The sequence below is a fragment of the Typopeltis vanoorti genome, chromosome 7, assembly GCF_054136105.1.
Source record: "Typopeltis vanoorti isolate ZY-2024b chromosome 7, IOZ_Tvanoo_1.0, whole genome shotgun sequence".
NCBI lineage: Eukaryota > Metazoa > Arthropoda > Arachnida > Uropygi > Thelyphonidae > Typopeltis > Typopeltis vanoorti.
This window is the reverse complement of record NC_143555.1, coordinates 141,515,522-141,535,585: the sequence shown is the minus strand read 5'-3', so window position 1 is coordinate 141,535,585 and position 20,064 is coordinate 141,515,522. Positions and strand designations below refer to the sequence as shown.

At 35.9% G+C, this 20,064-nt stretch overlaps 1 protein-coding gene across 1 annotated transcript in view; it reads left to right on the top strand.

Moving 5' to 3' along the window:
- Positions 1 to 20,064, top strand: part of LOC150105135 (uncharacterized) — a 60,484-nt gene that overhangs the window by 11,314 nt on the left and 29,106 nt on the right. Inside the window, exon 3 of the mRNA XM_090395068.1 lies at positions 11,795 to 12,003. Coding sequence (XP_090251194.1) covers positions 11,795 to 12,003 — 209 coding nt within the window. The remainder of the gene's footprint in view (positions 1 to 11,794; positions 12,004 to 20,064) is intronic.

The following is a 20,064-nucleotide window of genomic DNA, read 5'->3' as shown; positions in this document are numbered from 1 at the left end:
TGTAAAATTTAATGCTGATACAGTCAATCAAATGCCCATCATTGAAGCAGTCAAGTATGTAACAGACTGCCTTAATCAAACAACCAGTGCAAAAATTGTATGGGATAAAATCCAGAAAATGAAAGGTAGATATAGAGTACACCATTTTCTACCTCAGACCACAATGGATGCATTGTTGCTGATCCCAGAGCTATTGCAGACACTTTGGGAGAAAATTTTGAATCTCAACAACAGCTTCATATCTACCTGAATTTTTAATATTGAAAGAACAAGAGAAATAACAGCTAAATTTTTATATCAATGAACTTGAGTTGTACAGTCAGCCATTTGTTAAGGAGGAACTAAAAAGAACTTTTTTACTGTCTTACCTAGTTCAGTAAGGCCTGATGACATCCATAGTTTCAGGATTCTTGGCATAAATCAGTTGTCGTTGCTATCTCAAAACCAGGAAAAGATCCAGTGCAAGAAAGCAATTATTAACCTATTGCTTTGACCAGCTGCCTTTGTAAGATATTGGAGAAAATGGCTATTGCTAGACCTCTGGTACAGTATTTAGAAAGCAACAATCCTTCCAATATGCAATGTGGCTTTCGTAGACATCATTCAACTTTGCACCATTTGGTCTGTTTAGAAACTTGTATAAGCAATGCATTCCTGAAGCAAGAACATCAAGGTTTTAATGTTCTTTGGCATGGAAAAAGCTTATGACACAGCCTGGAGATATGACATATTAAAATAACTCTATAACCTAGGTCTCAGAGGACACCTTTCTGTAATTATTAGAGAAGTGACCTATCTTGGCCATATTATCAAGAACTGGGTGTTTCTGAAGGGCTCTGTCTTAAGTATGACACTTTTTGCTATCAATGTTAACTCAGTCACTGAACAGCTTCCTCCCACTGTAAGCAGTGCTCTATATATTGATGACTTCACAAATTTCTGTCACCCTTGTAACATGAGAGCAATCGAAAGACAACTTCAAGTAATTAATTGTGTTTCTCTTGAACTTTTAGTAATGGGTTCAGGTTTTCAGCAGGAAAAAAGTGTCCGTATACACTTCTGTTGAAAATGCACTCTTCACCCAAATTCTGAATTAAGAATGGGAGAAACTGTTATTCCATAGCAACAGAAGCCAAGTTCTTTGGAATCGTCATTCACAGAAAACTTACATTCCTTGCATACATTTGTCAACTAAGAGAAAAGTGCAAAAAAGCATTGAATCTCCTTCACACGTTATCCTCTACTGAATTGGATGTGAATTAATCTTCATTGCTTTGTCTTTATCATGCACTTATTTGTGCAAAGCTGTATTATGGATCTCAAGTCTTTGGTTCTGCAAGGCAGAATAACCTGCAGTGGTTGGATCCCATCCATCATCAGGCTATACAGATAGCTACTGGTGCCTTTTGCCTGCTCAAAGTCTTTATGTTGGAGCAAATTAACTGGCTCTATCGTTTAGTTGTAAACAGTTGTCTCTTAATTATGGTTTAAAAATAAAGTCTCCTCCAGACCATCCTATATGGACTGGTCTCTTTTATGTGCATTGGAAAGCTCAATATCACACACATCAGACTGCCATACATCCTTTTGATGTGCATGTTAAAGAGACTAGGCAAGCTATTAGCACGAATGTTGACAACATTACCTATACCAAACATAACAGTATCCCTTCATGGCAAGTTTGTACTCCATCCTGCAACCTCTCACTTTGTCAACCAAAGAAGTCTCATGTTCTATGATCTGTCTAACTGCAATTGTTTAATGCACACCGATGAGCCCACTCTTATTTCTTGTCTATCTATATTGCTGGTTCAAGATCAGAGATCTCTCTATTGGCTGTGCTGCTGTGTTTCTTTACATTACTATCTCCAACCAGATCCCATCTGATTGGAGTAATTATACAGCAGAGTTGCATGCCATTCAGCTTGCACTTATGTATATAAAAGAAAACCGCTACCAAAAATGTGTAATTTATACAGACTCACGGAGTTCTTTATGGGTTATCTTCTCTCCTGTGTATAATCTACATCCAGTGCTTTGTAAGGTACAAAATGACACCTGTGCAAAATGAAGATCCTTAATTTTGATGTTCTGTTGTGCTGGATTCAAAGCCACATTTGGAATTAAGGGAAATGAGACTGCAGCTGCAACTGCCAGATGAGCTCATATTTTCCATGTACTGTTTGACAGTACCATATACAATAGACAGTTTATAAGATCAAAGCTCATTGTATAGTGATCATGGCAGGAAGCACCAACAAACAGACTACATGATAATAGACTAAGGACTGATGACTCACTTATGTGTGAAAAATGCAACATGCTTTTTACCATTTGTCATATTCTGATGGAGCGTCAGCGCTTCATACAAGAGAGGAATGAAATTTTTACCTATCTAGCCAAACATATACACTCAGGGAGATGTTTTCAGTACAAAGGCAAATTGCATGACATTTTCAATTACAAAAATTTAATTTATACAAACATATTTGATTATAAATTTTATCATCATCATCATCATCAAATTCCTGATATATACCCTTAGGGTGTACAGGATATGATAGTACTACAGGAAAAATTTACATCATTACTAACTTCCTATCTACAATTTTCCTCCAAATCAATCTTTTAAATGTCAAGCCTCCAATATTATCAGGTCTTACATTTCTGTCTTCTAAGACATTTTTTACTGTATCAATCCACCTATATCTTGGTCTTCCTCTGGGTCGTTTTCCAGCCAACCTGGCAGAGAACACTTGTTTTGCTAATCTTTCTCTCCCATTCTGCTTAAGTGGGCATACCACCTGAGATTAGCTCTGCTAATGCATTTCTGGATGCTGACAATATTATTATTATTATTATTATTTGTGGCACCTCCAAGGAGTCCGAAGACTCATTGTGGGAGAACACCTACTATACAACTGTCTCAATCACTACACCGAACCTCTACTACCAATCAATGCCATCTGCCGCCCATCACCACCACTGCAACTAGTATTTTTTGTCTGTAAATTGCATGTGTTCTGAATGGCCGATTTGTCTCTAAGCGGGAGAAAAAACCCTGTTACCTCCGTATGAGATCGGCTAATTCACCTTTGATTGAAAAAGTCCATATAAAGATTTCTCCTATTGCGATGAGAATCGAACTTAGGCTTATTCCAATAGAAGGGCATAATGTACCGTCGTTCTTCCAATTGCGCTACGGAGGCGCTCAAGTACTTTCCTAATATCCTCATTTTTTAATATGATATTGCCATTGATGCCATCTGCTCATGCAACTAATATTTCTCAGAACTCTCATTTGTGCGGTCTCTAGTCTTTGATCAAGTGTTTTACTTCTAACTCAGATCCATAAGTTAAAATTGGTTTAAACACTGTCTTGTATACAGCTAATTTAGTGTTTTGGCTAATTTCTCTCTTATTCCATATAAATTTATTCAGGAGACTTCCTACCATACCAGCTTTGTTGATTCTGTTGTCTATTTCCTTATTTAACTTACTATCTTTACTAAAAATTGTGCCTAAGTAGATGAAAATTTTACTTGTTCTATAAGTTCTCCATTCACAATGCAGTTGATATTTTCAGTGTTTCTGCCTATTTTCATTGTCTTTGTCTTTTTAATGGTGACCGTCATACCATATCTATTACAACAGTTATTCAATTTAGTCAGGGAATCTTGCAGACTTGTAGCAGATTTATTTAGAAGTATAACATCATCTGCATAAAGCAGAGAGCTGATCTACAATTTTGATATCATGTTTAATACCACTTTTCTTCATAATGTGATCCATATAGATAATGAATAAGAAAGGGGATAATGTACATCCTTTTCTGACACCAGATTTAACATTAAACCATCTTCCTGTACTTCCTTCAGTTCTATCAGCTGACTTACAAATCAAATAGAGACTAAGTATTGCTTGATATAATGCCTCATTAACACCATATAACTGTAGTGTTTGAATAGCTTCTCTCTTGGCACCTTGTCATATGCCTTTTCCAGATAGACAAAACTTAAATGCAGATCTTTGTTATATTCCCATGATCTCTCAACTACCTGTCGTAAAGTAAAAATCTGATCCTGTGACCCTCTATATGGCCTGAATCCAGCTTGTTCTTCACCAAGCTTCTCTTCCACAATCCTTCTCAACCATTTCTCAAGTATACTTGCATATATCTTACCAGGAATACTCAGTAATGAAATGCCTCTGTAATTCTTACATTCACTTTTATTTTTCTTTTTATATATGGGTACCATGAGAGCTCTACTCCAATCATCTAGAATTTGTCCCTCTATCCAGGCCTTCTGAACTATGCAGTGCAGCCACTGTGTATGACTTTTATACCTCCATTGTTGAGCATTTCTGGTCGAATATCATCTACTCCTGCTGCTTTCCACATTTCATATTTTTGATGACTTTTTCTAATTCAAGTATGGATATGTATTCCTCACTGCATGCTGGTCAGTGTTTTTTTACACTGTGCTATCACTGCTTGTTTCATTTAGCAGTTTTTAAAATTAATTACGCCATACATATCTTTTTCTCCTGTTTTTATGTCACTTTTATCATCTCTAATCCCTTTACAGCACTTTTTTCTTCCATTTCTGAACTTCTTCAACAACCTCCAGAATATCTTACCACCTTCTTGATATTTGTTTTCTATGTTCTTGCCAAAGTCCTCCCATGACTTTTGTTTAGCCAGTTTTATGCAGTGTTTAGCTTTCTTACATTTGTCTCTGTATTCTCTAAGAGCACAAGCTGACTTATTTGCCAGGAACTTTTGATATGCTTTCTCCTTTTTGTTCACTGCCTCTTTAACTTCCCGTGTCCACCATATAGTTCTGATTTTTCTATCCTTGCACACAACCTCACCACATTCCTCTCTGGCTGAATCAATCAGTGTTTTCTTCAAGGTTTGGTTCCTGCTCTCAAACTCTTTCATTTTTTCTTGAATAATATTTTTATTCGTTTTAAAACTTTCTTATGTGTTCGTCTATTCAATATGAAATTCATTATCCTGCTCAAGATTAAATGGTGATCACTTCCAATTTCAAATCCTCTGTACACTCTAGTGTCCTTCACCGGTGAAAAGATCACTATCAACAATAACATAGTCAATGAGACTTTTCTTATTCCTTGCCCCTTCTCTCCATGTAAATTTGTGCCACATTTTTATGTTGGAACATGGTGTTAGTAATAACCAGTCCATGTCCTGAGTAGAAATCAAACAGGTATTTGCAATTATTATTAGCTTTGCTCTTTTCTCCAAATTTTCCTAAAATATTTTTGTATGTCCGACAATCATTTCCTACTCTGCTATTTAGATCCCCAACAAGAACCAACTTTTCCTCTTTCATTGTGTCAGTTGCTTTCTCTAAAGCCTCAAAAAATTCCTCCACTTCTACCTTAGTAGAACCTTCTGTGGGACCATAGGAACAAATAAGTTTCATTGTCCAGTTCCCCATTCCCATATTTGCCCACATCACTCTACTTGACTGCCTGCCATTCAAGAAGATTAGCCTCGTATTTAGTGTTGGATACTATGTCTACTCTTTCTTTACTTGATTGTCATTGCCTGAATATAACATTTTGCATTTATTGCTCAGAAAGATCTCACCAGTTTTTGCCTTTTTTGTTTTAGTCAGTTACCCCTATTATATCAATCTGGTACTTACCCAATCCCTCATCTAGCTCCATTTCTTTGCATTCAGGCTTCTTATGTTGATAGTACCGATCTTGAACTCTGGCGATGTTGAGTTGGGGTATTGTTCCGGTCGCTGATTTTTTGCTGTTTGCCTGGTTCTATATAAATAAATTTTATTTATATGTAAATACCTCATTGCCTAACTTAATTTTTGTACATCATCATCAAATTCCTGCCTTGTACAGGATATGATAGTACTACATGAAAAAAAATTACATCATTACTAACTTTCTATCTGCAATTTTCCTCCAAATCAGTCTGTTACTTGTCAAGACCCCAACATTATCTTATATTATATTTTATCTTATATTTCTATCGTCAAGGCACTTTGTTTCATATCAATCCACCTATATCTTGGTCTTCCTCTGGGTCGTTTTGCTGCCAACCTGGCAGAGAACACTTGTTTTCTAATCTTTCTTCGCCCATTCTGTTTAAGTGACCATATCACCTGAGATTAGCTCTGCTAACGCATTCCTGGATGTTGACAATGTCAAGTTCTTTCGTAATATCCTCGTTTTTAATATGATATTGCCATTGATGCCATCTGTATTCACGCCTATAATCTTTCTCAGGACTTTCATATCTGCAGTCTCTAGTCTTTGGTCAAGTGTTTTACTTCTGACCCAGCTCTCAGATCCATAAGTTAAAACTGGTTTGAACAATGTCTTGTATACAGCTAATTTAGTGTTCCGACTAATTTCTCTCTTATTCCATATGAATTTATTCAATTGACCTTCCTACCATACCAGCTTTGCTGATTCTGTTGTCTATTTCCATATTTAATTTACCATCTTCATTAAAAATCGTGCCTAAATACCTGAAATGTTTTACTAGTTCCACAGGTTCTCCATTCACAACACAGTTGACATTTTCAATGATTCTGCCTATTTTCATTGTCTTTGTCTTTTTATTGCTGACCTTCATACCATATTTATTACAAAAGCTATTCACTTTAGTCAGAGAATCTTGCAGACGTCTAGCAGATTTATTTAGAAGTATAACATCATCCGCATAAAACAAAGAGCTGACATTAACATCTCCAATTTTGATATCATGTTTAATACGTTTCCTTCATAATGTGATCCATATAGATAATGAATAACAGAGGGGATAATGTACATCCTTGTCTCACACCAGATTCAACATTAAACCATCTTCCTGTATTTCCTTCAATTCTAACTGCTGACTTACAACTCAAATAAAGACTAATTATTGCTTGATATAATGCTCCATTGATGCCATATAACTGTAGCGTATTGAATAGCTTCTCTCTTGGCACTTTGTCATATGCCTTTTCCAAATCGACAAAACTTAAATACAGATCTCTGTTATATTCCCATGCTTTCTCGACTATTTGTCATAAAGTGAAGATCTGATCCTGACAGCCTCTATTTGGCCTGAATCCAGCTTGTTCTTCACCAAGCTTTTCTTCCACAGCTCTTCTCAACCGTTTCTCAAGTATACTTGCATCGATCTTGGCAGCAACACTCAGTAGGGAAATACCTCTGTAATTCTCACATTCAGTTTTATTTCCCTTTTTATATATGGGTACTATGAGAGCTCTACTCCAATCATCGGGAATTCATTCCTCTGTCCAAGCTTTCTGAACTATGCAGTGCAGCCACTGTAAGACTCTTATACCACCATACTTCAGCATTTCTGGTCGAATATCATCTACTCCTGCTGCCTTTCCACATTTCAAGCCTTTGATGGCTTTTTCTACTTTAAGTATGGATATGTATTCCTGACTGCATGCCTGGTGAGTGTTTTTTATCACTGTGCTGTCATCACTGCTTCTTTCATTTAGAAAATTTTCAAAGTAATTACCCCATACTTCAAGGATATCTTTTTCTCCCATTTTCATGTCACCTTTATCATCTCTAACTCCTTTTACATCACTCTTTCCTCCCTTCCTAAGCTTCTTCAACAACCTCCAGAATATTTTACAACCTTCTTGATAATTATTTTCTATATTCTTGCCAAAGTCCTCCCATGACTTTTGTTTAGCTAGTTTGACACAGTGTTTAGCATTCTTACATTTGTCTCTGTATTCTCTAAGAGCACAAGCTGACTTATTTGCCAGGAACTTTTGATAAGCTTTCTTCTTTTCCTTCACTGCCTCTTTAACTTCCTGTGTCCACCAGGTAGTTCTGATTTTTTTTATCCTTGCAGACAACCTCTCCACATGCCTCTCTGGCAGGATCAGTCAATGTTTTCTTCAGATTTTTTACCACTGAATCGCCAAGGTTTGATTCCTTCTCAAACTCTTTCATTTTTTCTTCAATAATCTTTGTGTATTTTAGTCTGCGGTTCACATCTGAGAGCTGCTCAATTTTTTATTCGCTTTAAAACTTTCTTACATGTTATTCTTTTCAATATGAAATTCAATTTTAACCTGCTCAAGACTAAATAGTGATCACTTCCAATTTCAAATCTTCTGCACACTCTGGTGTCCTGCACCTGGGAGAAAACATCACTATCAACAATAACATAGTCAATGAGACTTTTCTTATTCCTTGCCTCTTCTCTCCATGTGAATTTGTGCACATTTTTATGTTGGAAGATGGTGTTAATAATAACCAGTCCATGTCCTGAGCAGAAATCCAACAGATATTTGCCATTATTATTAGCTTTGCTCTTTTCTCCAAATTTTTCCAAAATATTTTTGTATGTCTCACAATCATTTCCTACTCTGCTATTTAGATCCCCAACAAGGACCAACTTTTCCTCTTTCATTGTGTCAGTTGCTTTTTCTAAAGCCTCAAAAAAATTCTTCCACTTCTACTTTAGTAGAACCTTCTGTTCGACCATAGGCACAAATAAGTCTCATTGTCCAGTTCCTAATTTTCATATTTGCCCACATCACTCTACTTGAAACTGACTGCCATTCAAGAAGATTAGCCTCGTATTTTGTGTTTAATACTATGGCTACGCCTTCTTTTCCTTGATTGTCATTGCCTGAATATAACATTTTGTATTTATTGCTCAGAAAGATCTCACCAGTTTTGGTCTTTTTTTGTTTCAGTCACCCCTATTATGTCGATCTGGTTAGCTCCATTTCTTTGCCATTCAGGCTTCTTATGCTTTTAAAGTTAAAGATTAGTACCAATCTTATTAGCACCAGAGTTAAAGATAGTACCAATCTTTAACTCTGGTGATGTTGAGTTGGGGTTTGTTTTCAGATTTGTTCCAGTAGCTGACTTTTCGCTGTTAACCCTGGTTCCCTGGGCGAACAGCGAAACCGGGCGACGCCCCAGCCAGCATGAAATTATGTCATTTCGTACCATCGTTTTTTATTTTGGCTTAACCAATAAGAATATAATTTGGTCGGTTAAATCCCAAATTGGCAGCCCATCCTCGTTCATTATCCAGGTAGATAATCAACAGGGTCTCTTCTCAGTTATACAGCTTTGACCCTTAAGCACCCCTAATTTTTGTACATACATACATATTATTTACTAATTTTCTCTGACTGTTTTTTTAATACTTTGTGTACTGCTGTAATCTTTGCTATGGCACAGTGACCTTTGCTGTCCTTGTGCCAATTAACCATAAACCAACCAATGAACCAATATAAGGTTATTGCCCTACAATACTGGCAATCAACTTCCAATTTCTGTTGAATCTGTTAAAACAAGAACACCTACTCTCCAGCATCACATTTCAGTACATCTACAAAAACATAATGAAATAGCTTTTTCATGGAGTGTTCTCCATCAACAACAACATCTTACTCGTTAAGAAAAATGTCGATAGATTTCTTTTTCTTTTCTTTTTTTTCCCTAACCCACACATTGCATGGCACCTAGTGTGCATGTTCTTCGTATGGAATATATATATATCTTATATATACTGGGATACAAAGATCTGTATTTAAGTTTTGGCAATTTGGAAAAGGCATATGACATGGTGCCAAGAGAGAAGATGGTTTAATGTTAAATCTGGTGTGAGACAAGGATGTACATTATCCCCTCTTTTATTCATTATCTATATGGATCACATTATGAAGGAAAGTGGTATTAAACATGATATCAAAATTGGATATGTTAATGTCAGCTCTTTGCTTTATGTGGACGATGTTATACTGCTAAATAAATCAGCTACAAGTCTGCAATATTCTCTGACTAAATTGAATAACTGTTGTAATAGATATGGTATTGAAGGTCAGCAATAAAAAGACAAAGACAATGAAAATAGGCAGAATCATTGAAAATGTCAACTGTGTTGTGAATGGAGAACCTGTGGAACTAGTAAAACATTTCAGCTACTTAAGCCCAATTTTTAATGAAGATGGTAAATTAAATATGGAAATAGACAACCGAATCAACAAAGTTGGTATGGTAGGAAGTCAAATGAATAAATTCATATGGAATAAGAGAGAAATTAGTCAGAACACTAAATTAGCTGTATACAAGACAGTGTTCAAACCAGTTTTAACTTATGGATCTGAGAGCTGGAGTCAGAAGTAAAACACTTGACCAAAGACTAGAGACTGCAGATATGAGAGTCCTGACAAAGATTATAGGCATGAACAGATGGTATCAATGGCAATATGATATTAAAAACAAGAATATTAGGAAAGAACTTGACGTTGTCAGCATCCTGGAATGCGTTAGCAGAGCTAATCTCAGGTGGTATGGTCACTTAAACAGAATGGGCGAAGAAAGATTAGCAAAACAAGTGTTCTCTGCTAACTTGGCAGGAAAACGACCCAGAGGAAGACCAAGATATAGGTGGATTGATACGGTACAAAGTGCCTTAGACGATAGAAATATAAGATCTGGTAATGTTGGAGTTTTGACAAGTAACAGACTGATTTGGAGGAATATTTTAAATAGGAAGTTAGTAATGATGTAAATTTTTCATGTAGTACTATCATATCCTGTACAGCCCTTGAGGGTACATGGCAGGAATTTGATGATGATGATATATATACAGGGTAATCAAAATGAAAGTGTCCTTCTGGAGTGCCATCCAGTGAACCAAATGCTGCAAAACTTTGCAGGAATACATTGTATGTTGTGCGAAAGCAATATCTGAGGGGGGAAAAAAAGTAATTCCAAAATTACGCAATAGCACCCTGCCATCACTGGTAGCAACTGACAGGATATTATTCAGAGGGATATCTTTTTCTTTAAAAAACTCTTCAAATGCATGAAGTATCGATTCTCTTTTAGTGTCAGTTAGCAAATGTTTAACAACTAATAATTCTTGAGAAAATTTTTCTTCTTTTATGTATCGTACATAAGCTAAAAGTAAGGCCTCACTTCATGGTAAAGTAGACTTATCCAGTTGTATAGAGAGTTGGGTTGTTTTTAAATACTCACATAATGAGTCTTCAACATCCTGGGCTATTTCATCAATTCTTCATTGCACTGTATTATTGCTCAAAGGAATTTTCTTCATAATATTAGAGGCTGTCTTGTGCAGTACAGTGTGTATGACCTCACTGACAGTTCTAGGATTAGTTCTTCACCAACATTATGCTGTTTTCCTGATTGCTAAATCAGGATAACAGCATCATCATTCTACAGAAGATTCTGCATTTATAATCATTCAAGATAACCCTAACACAGGAGTTGCACCTTCAAGACTTTGAAAGTCGACTGATGTTCATTTTAACATTCCTTGCTGTAGTGGAGTTGGACACTGTGTGGCACTGGATGATTTTGTGGGGAGATGAGGCTCACTTTCACCTGAACGGAGCTATGAATTTATAATTGCCAGTATCGGCTATACAAAATCTGCATGCAATCCAACAAATTTCTTTGCATTCAGACATTTTCATGCTGGATGGATCCCTTCCACACATTGGTCATTCTGTACAGGAGGTTCTTCGAGAATAATTCACAGAAACCAGAGTGACCAGCCTTGCATTTCCCACTGCATGGCCACCTTGCTCACCTGATCTGATCCCCTGTGATTTCTTGTTCTGGAGATTTCTCAAAGAGGCAGCCATGCAGTGGGAAACACATGGCTGATCACTTCAGCGATTTTGTTCAACCTGTATATATAAACATGTGATAAAGTAAAAAAAAAAAAAAAGAAATGTATTAAGTGACATTCTTATATATTTTTTCTTCCTAGATCTCCTCAAAAAGTATCGTTAAATCAGATATCAAAATTCCAAGTATTACAAGAGGCTGCTCCTTCATTAACAAGGCACTCAAATTCAGTTATATCTGATGAAGATCATTCTTTGAATGTCACGCCTAGGGAGTCTCCATCAAGATGTTCAAATCTTCATATTGAATCTCTAGATGATGTTTTTGTTCCCCTGGAAAGTATTAAGCCAGGTATGAATATATCTTATGCCAAAATTGTTATGAAAGTAAGAAGAATTACTGTTAAAAATAAGAAAGTAGATGCTTAATTTTATTTAGAAAGATTATCCTGCACAGGTATACAGAATGAAATATATAAATCCCAGTATAACATACATTGTCATAGTGAAATCACTCACTGCAATAAATTACCCAAAATGGGTTCCACCCAAAATTTCTAGAGAAAACACACTATTAAGAGTCAAGCGGTGCTTAAGGGTCAAATCTGTATAACTGAGAGGAGACCTCCACACAGCCTTTAAAGGAATGCGGAGAACCAACCAGGGCTTCTGACCTAATGTCCAATCCTCACCTTCTCGTGTGCACCCTGTTGGGTATCTACCTGGATACTGAACGAATGAAGATAGGCTGGCAATTTGGGATTTAGCCAAACAAATTGTATTCCTATTGGTTAAACCAAAATACAAAATGATTGTATACAACATGAAAAAATTTCATGTCGGCTGGGGTGTCGCTGGGTTAAACAAGGCAACCGTTGTTTTCGCCAGGGAACCAGGATGAACAGCGAAAAGTCAGCTACTGGAACAAATCTGAAAACACACCCCAACTCAACATCACCAGAGTTAAAGATCGGTATTATCAACATAAGAAGCCTGAATGGCAAAGAAATGGAGCTAGCTGAGGAATTAGATAAGTACCAGATCGATATAATAGGGGTGACTGAAACAAAAAAGACAAAAACTGGTGAGATCTTTCTGAGCAATAAATACAAAATGTTATATTCAGGCAATGACAATCAAGGAAAAGAAGGAGTAGCCATAGTATTCAACACAAAATACGAGACTCACCCTTCTTGAATGGCAGGCAGTGTCAAGTAGAGTGATTTGGGCAAATATCAGAATGGGGAACTGGAGAATGAGACTTATTTGTGAATATGGTCCCACAGAAGGTTCTACTAAGGTAGAAGTAGAGGAATGTTTTGAGGCTCTAGAGAAAGCTACTGACATTTAGATCCCCAACAAGACCAAAATAGCAGAATAAGAAATGATTGTCACACATACAAAAATGTTTTGGGAAAATTTGGAGAAAAGAGCAAAGCTAATAATAATGGCAAGTACCTGTTGGATTTCTGCTCACATGGACTGGTTATTACTAGCACCATGTTCCAAAATAAAAATGTGCACAAATTCACATGGAGAGAAGAGGCAAGGAATAAGAAAAGTCTCATTGACTATGTTATTGTTGATAGTGATGTTTTCTCCCTGATGCAGGACACCAGAGTGTACAGAGGATTTGAAATTGGAAGTTATCACTATTTAGTCTTGAGCAGGATAAAATTGAATTTCATATTGAAAAGAATGACATGTAAGAAAGTTTAAAAGCAAATAAAAGTTGAGCAGCTCTCAGATGTGAACTGTAGACTAAAATACACAAAGATTATTGAAGGAAATATGAAAGAGTTTGAGAACAGGAACCAAACCTTGGAGATACAGTGGCAAGCCTTGAAGAAAACCCTGATTGATTCAGCTAGAGAGGCATGTGGTGAAGTTGTCTGCAAGGATAGAAAAATTAGAACTTCATGGTGGAAACAGGAAGTTAAAGAGGCAGTAAAGGAAAAGAAAAAAACATACCAAAAGTTCCTGGCAAATAAGTCAGCTTGTGCTCTTAGAGAATACAGAAACAAATGTAAGAAAGCCAAATACTGTGTAAAACTATCTAAACCAAAGTCATGGGAGGACTTTGGCAAGAACATAGAAAATAAATATCAAAAAGGTGGCAAGTTATTCTGGAGGTTGTTGACGAAGCTTAAGAATGGAGGAAAGAGTGGTGCTGTAAAAGGAGTTAGAGATGATAAAGGTGACATGAAAACGGTAGAAAAAGATATCCTTGAAGTATGGAGTAATTACTTTGAAAATTTTCTAAATGAAACAAGCAGTGATGACAGCACAGTGATAAAAAACACTCACCAGGCATGCAGTCAGGAATACATATCCATACTTGAAGTAGAAAAACCATCAAAGGCTTGAAATGTGGAAAGGCAGCATGAGTAGATGATATTCAACCAGAAATGCCGAAGTATGGTGGTATAAAAGTCTTACTTCCCAACATAGTTCAGAAAGAATACAGAGGAATGAATTCCAGACGATTGGAGTAGAGCTCTCATAGTATCCATATGTAAAAAGGGAAATAAAACTGAATGTGAGAATTACAGAGTTATATCCCTACTATGAGAGTGTTCCTGGTAAGATATATACAAGTATACTTGAAAAATGGTTGAGAAGAATTGTGGAAGAAAAGCTTGGTGAAGAACAAGCTGCATTCAGGCCAAATAGAGGCTGTCAGGATCAGATCTTCACTTTACGACAAATAGTGGAGAAATCATGGGAATATAACAAAAATCTGTATTTAAGTTTTGTCGATTTGGAAAAGGCATATGACACGGTGTCAATTGGGCATTATATCAAGCAATACTTAGTCTTTATTTGAGTTGAGTTGCAAGTCAGCAGTTAGAATTGAAGGAAGTACAGGAGGATGGTTTAATGTTAAAACTGGTGTGAGACAAGCATGTATATCATCCTCTCTGTTATTCATAATCTATATCATCATCAGATTCCTGCCATGTACCCTTAAGGGGTGTACAGGATATGACAGTACTACATGAAAAAATTACATCATTACTAACTTCCTATGTACAATTTTCCTCCAAATCAGTCTGTTACTTGTCAAGACTCCAACATTATCAGATCTTATATTTATATCGTCTAAGGCACTTTGTACCGTATCAATCCACCTATATCTTGGTCTTCCTCTGGGTCGTTTTCCTGCCAACCTGGCAGAGAACACTTATTTTCCTAATCTTTCTTCTCCCATTCTATTTAAGTGACCATACCACCTGAGATTAGCGCTGCTAACGCATTCCTGGATGCTGACAATGTCAAGTTCTTTCCTAATATCCTCATTTTTAATATGATATTGCTATTGATGCCATCTGTTCACGCCTCCAATCTTTCTCAGGACTCTCATATCTGCGGTCTCTAGTGTTCCGACTATACAGCTAATTTAGTGTTCCAACTAATTTCTGTCTTATTCCATATGAATTTATTCAATTGACTTCCCACCATACCAGCTTTGTTGATTCTGTTGTCTATTTCTATATTTAATTTACCATCTTCAATAAAAATCATGCCTAAGTAGCTGAAATGTTTTACTTGTTCCACAGGTTCTCCATTCACAACACAGTTGACATTTTCAATGATTCTGCCTATTTTCATTGTCTTTGTCTTTTTATTGCTGACCTTCATACCCTATCTATTACAAGAGCTATTCAATTTAGTCAGAGAATCTTGCAGACTTGTAGCGGATTTATTTAGAAGTATAACATCATCCGCATAAAGCAAAGAGCTGACATTAACATCTCCAATTTTGATATCAGGTTTAATACCACATTCCTTCATAATGTGATCCATATAGATAATGAATAACAGAGGGGATAATGTACATCCTTGTCTCACACCAGATTTAACATTAAACCATCTTCCTGTACTTCCTTCAATTCTAACTGCTGACTTACAACTCAAATAAAGACTAAGTATTGCTTGATATAATGCCCTATTGACACCATATAACTGCAGCGTATTGAATAGCTTCTCTCTTGGCACCTTGTCATATGCCTTTTCCAAATCGACAAAACTTAAATACAGATCTTTGTTATATTCCCATGCTTTCTCCACTATTTGTCGTAAAGTGAAGATCTGATCCTGACAGCCTCTATTATGCCTGAATCCAGCTTGTTCTTCACCAAGCTTTTCTTCCACAATTCTTCTCAACTGTTTCTCAAGTATACTTGCATAGATCTTGCCAGGAACACTCAGTAGGGAAATACCTCTTTAATTCTCACATTCAGTTTTATTTCCCTTTTTATATATGGGTACTATGAGAGCTCTACTCCAATCATCGGGAATTCGTCACTCTGTCCAGGCTTTCTGAACTATGCAATGCAGCCACTGTAAGACTCTTATACCACCATACTTCAGCATTTCTGGTCGAATATCATCTACTCCAGCTGCCTTTCCACATTTCAAGCCTTTGATGGCTTTTTCTACTTCAAGTATGGATATGTATTCCTGACTGCATGCCTGGTCAGTGTTTCTTATCATTGTGCTGTCATCACTGCTTGTTTTATTTAGCAGTTTTTCAAAGTAATTACTCCATACTTCAAGGATATCTTTTTCTCGTGTTTTCATGTCACCTTTATCATCTCTAATTCCTTTTACAGCACTCTTTCCTCCATTCCTAAGCTTCTTCAACAACCTCCAGAATATTTTGCCACCTTCTTGATATTTATTTTCTATATTCTTGCCGAAGTCCTCCCATGACTTTTGTTTAGCTAGTTTTACACACTGTTTAGCTTTCTTACATTTGTCTCTGTATTCTGTAAGAGTAAAAGCTGACTTATTTGCCAGGAACTTTTGATATGCTTTCTTCTTTTCCTTCACTGCCTCTTTAACTTCCTGTGTCCACCAGGGAGTTCTGATTTTTTTATCCTTGCACACAACCTCACCATATGCCCCTCTGGCAGAATCAATCAATGTTTGCCACTGAATCTCCAAGGTTTGATTCCTGTTCTCAAACTCTCTCATTTTCTTTTAAATAATCTTTCTGTATTTTAGTTTACAATTCACATCTGAGTGCTGCTCAACTTTTATTCGCTTTAAAACTTTCTTATATGTTATTCTTTTCAATATGAAATTCAATTTTATCCTGCTCAAGACTAAATAGTGATCACTTCCAATTTCAAATCCTCTGTACACTCTGGTGTCCTGCACCAGGGAGAAAATATCACTATCAACAATAACATAGTCAATGAGACTTTTCTTATTCCTAGCCTCTTCTCTCCATGTGAATTTGTGCACATTTTTATGTTGGAACATGGTGTTAGTAATAACCAGTCCATGTCCTGTTACAGATACCAAGCAATTTTAAACCTGGTTTTACTCCATTTTTCACAAGTAAGCAAACAGACAAAAATGTCAAGTTTGCGCCTGCAATTTATGCAAGACTAGCTGATCCTACAGGATCAGCTAGTAGGTAGGCGCAAACTTGACATTTTTGTCTGTTTGCTTACTTCGGAAAAATGGAGTAAAACCAGGTTTAAAATTGCTTGGTATCTGTAACATAACTATACTACCCAAGTTAAAAAATACTTTCTACAGTCCATGTCCTGAGCAGAAATCCAACAGATATTTGCCATTATTATTAGCTCTGCTCTTTTCTCCAAATTTTTCCAAAATATTTTTGTATGTCTCACAATCATTTCCTTCTCTGCTATTTAGATCCCCAACAAGGACCAACTTTTCCTTTTTCATCGTGTCAGTTGCTTTTTCTAAAGCGTCAAAAAATTCCTCCACTTCTACCTTAGTAGAACCTTCTGTGGGACCATAGGCACAAATAAATCTCATTGTCCAGTTCCCCATTCTCATATTTGCCCACATTACTCTACTTGAGACTGATTGCCATTCAAGAAGATTAGCCTCGTATTTTGTGTTGAATACTATGGCTACTCCTTCTTTTCCTTGATTGTCATTGCCTGAACATAACATTTTGTGTTTATTGCTCAGAAAGATCTCACCAGTTTTGGTCTTTTTTGTTTCAGTCACCCCTATTATGTCGATCTGGTACTTATCTAATTCCTCAGCTAGCTCCATTTCTTTGCCATTCAGGCTTCTTATGTTGATAGTACCAATCTTTAACTCTGGTGATGTTGAGTTGGGGTTTGTTTTCAGATTTGTATATGGATCATAATCTATATGGATCACATTATGAAGGAAAGTGGTATTAAACATGATATCAAAATTGGAGATATTAATGTCAGCTGTTTGCTTTATGCGGATGATGTTATACTTCTAAATAAATCCGCTACAAGTCTGCAAGATTCTCTGACTAAATTGAATAAATGTTGTAATAGATATGGTATGAAGGTCAGCAATAAAAAGACAAAGACAATGAAAATAGTAAGAATCATTGAAAATGTAAACTGTGTTTTGAATGGAGAACCTGTGGAACAAGTAAAACATTTCAGCTACTTAGGCATGATTTTTAGTGAAGATGGTAAATTAAATATGGAAATAGACAACAGAATCAACAAAGCTGGTATGGTAGGAAGTCAATTGAATAAAGTCATATGGAATAAGAGAGAAATTAGTCGGAACACTACATTATCTGTATACAAGACAGTGTTCAAACCCGTTTTAACTTATGTATCTGACAGCTGGGTCAGATGTAAAACCCTTGACCAAAGACTAGAGTCCGCAGATATGATAGTCCTGAGAAAGATTGCGTGAACAGATGGCATCAATGGCAATATCATATTAAAAATGAGGATATTAGGAAAGAACTTGATATTGTCAGCATCCAGGAATGCATTAGCAGAGCTAATCTCAGGTGGTATATTCACTTAAACAGAATTGGCTAGGAAAGATTAACAAAACAAGTGTTCTCTGCTAACTTGGCAGGAAAACGACCCAGAGGAAGACCAAGATATAGGTGGATTGATACGGTACAAAGTACCTTATATGATAGAAATATAAGATCTGGTAGCATTGGAGTCTTGACAAGTAACAGACTGATTCGGAGGAAAATTGTAGATAGGAAGTTTGTAATGATGTAAATTTTTCATGTAGTACTATCATATCCTGTACAGCCCTTGAGGGTACATGGCAGGAATTAGATGATTATGATGATGCCTATCAGCAATCTCTCCAAATTAGCCTGATATTTGACCGGATTATCAGATCTTGCATTTCAGTCTTCTAAGGTATTTCTGAGACTGCATCAATCCACATAGATCTCCTCCTTCCTCTGGGTTAATTTTTCTCGGAACCATCAGTTAAAACTGGTTTGAAGATTGTCTTGTGTACAGCTAATTTAGGTTTTGACTAATTTTTCTCTTATTCCATATATATTTATATAGTTGACTCCATGCCATACCAGGTTTATATATATTCTGTTTTCATCATCATATCTATCAAGAATTTAGGCCTAGAGTGGACTGCTCTAACCTTAGAAGTTATCGTTGAATCTTTTAAGAGGACGTCCTGGTTTTCTTTTTCCTAATGGCTTGTACTTTAAGGCTTGTTTTGGTAATCTTTCTGTTTTCATCCTTTGAATGTGTTCTATCCATTTATGTTTATATTTTTTAATTTTTTCTATTACTGATTCCTGGTTTAATTCTTTCATAATTTCCTTTGTGATCGAATAGAGTATGCATTGAGTTTTTTCTTATAAATTTCACTTCAGCTGTTATTAATCTTTGTTTGCCTTTTTTTTCTTTATTGTCCAGATTTCACTTCCATACAATAGGACTGGTAGGGCTATTGTACTGTATACTTTTAGTCTGCCTTGTTTTTGTACTAGGTTAGGTTTAAATATAGAGTTAATCACAGCTGTTATTTTTAAATATTTTGCAATTTTTAGGTTTATATTTTTTTCATTTTCATACGTAATCATACATCCTAGGTAGTTAAATGAATTCACCTGTTCTAAAATCTTGTTATCTGTTACTAATTTAGTTCTTACTGGATCTTATCCTTTAAAGGCTATGGTTTTTGATTTTTCTGTTGATATTATCATACCATAATCTTGGGCTATCTCATTTAGATTTAAAATAGTTTTCTGTAAGTTATCTTCAGAATTTGTAATTATTATTTGGTCATTGGCAAAACACAGAATGTTTAAGTTTACAGTAGGAGAAATTTTACTCCATTTTATTATTATTTCATTTAGGTAAATATCAAAAAGAGTTGCTGCGAGGGGACATCCCTGTCGAACTCCTTGGTTCATCTCTCTTATATATGATAGCTCATGATTTAATCTTATTTGTATTTGATTGTTTTCATATATAGTTATGATAGCTGTTAGGATATTATTTGATATTTGTCTTTCTTTTAATATGTTAAATAAAATGCTTCTTTTATACAACATTTTAACTTTGTGAAATGCATTTTTCAAAGTCAATAAATGTAATATGTGTTTCTAAATTGTATTCTTGTATCCTATGATTAATTTTAGGCAAAA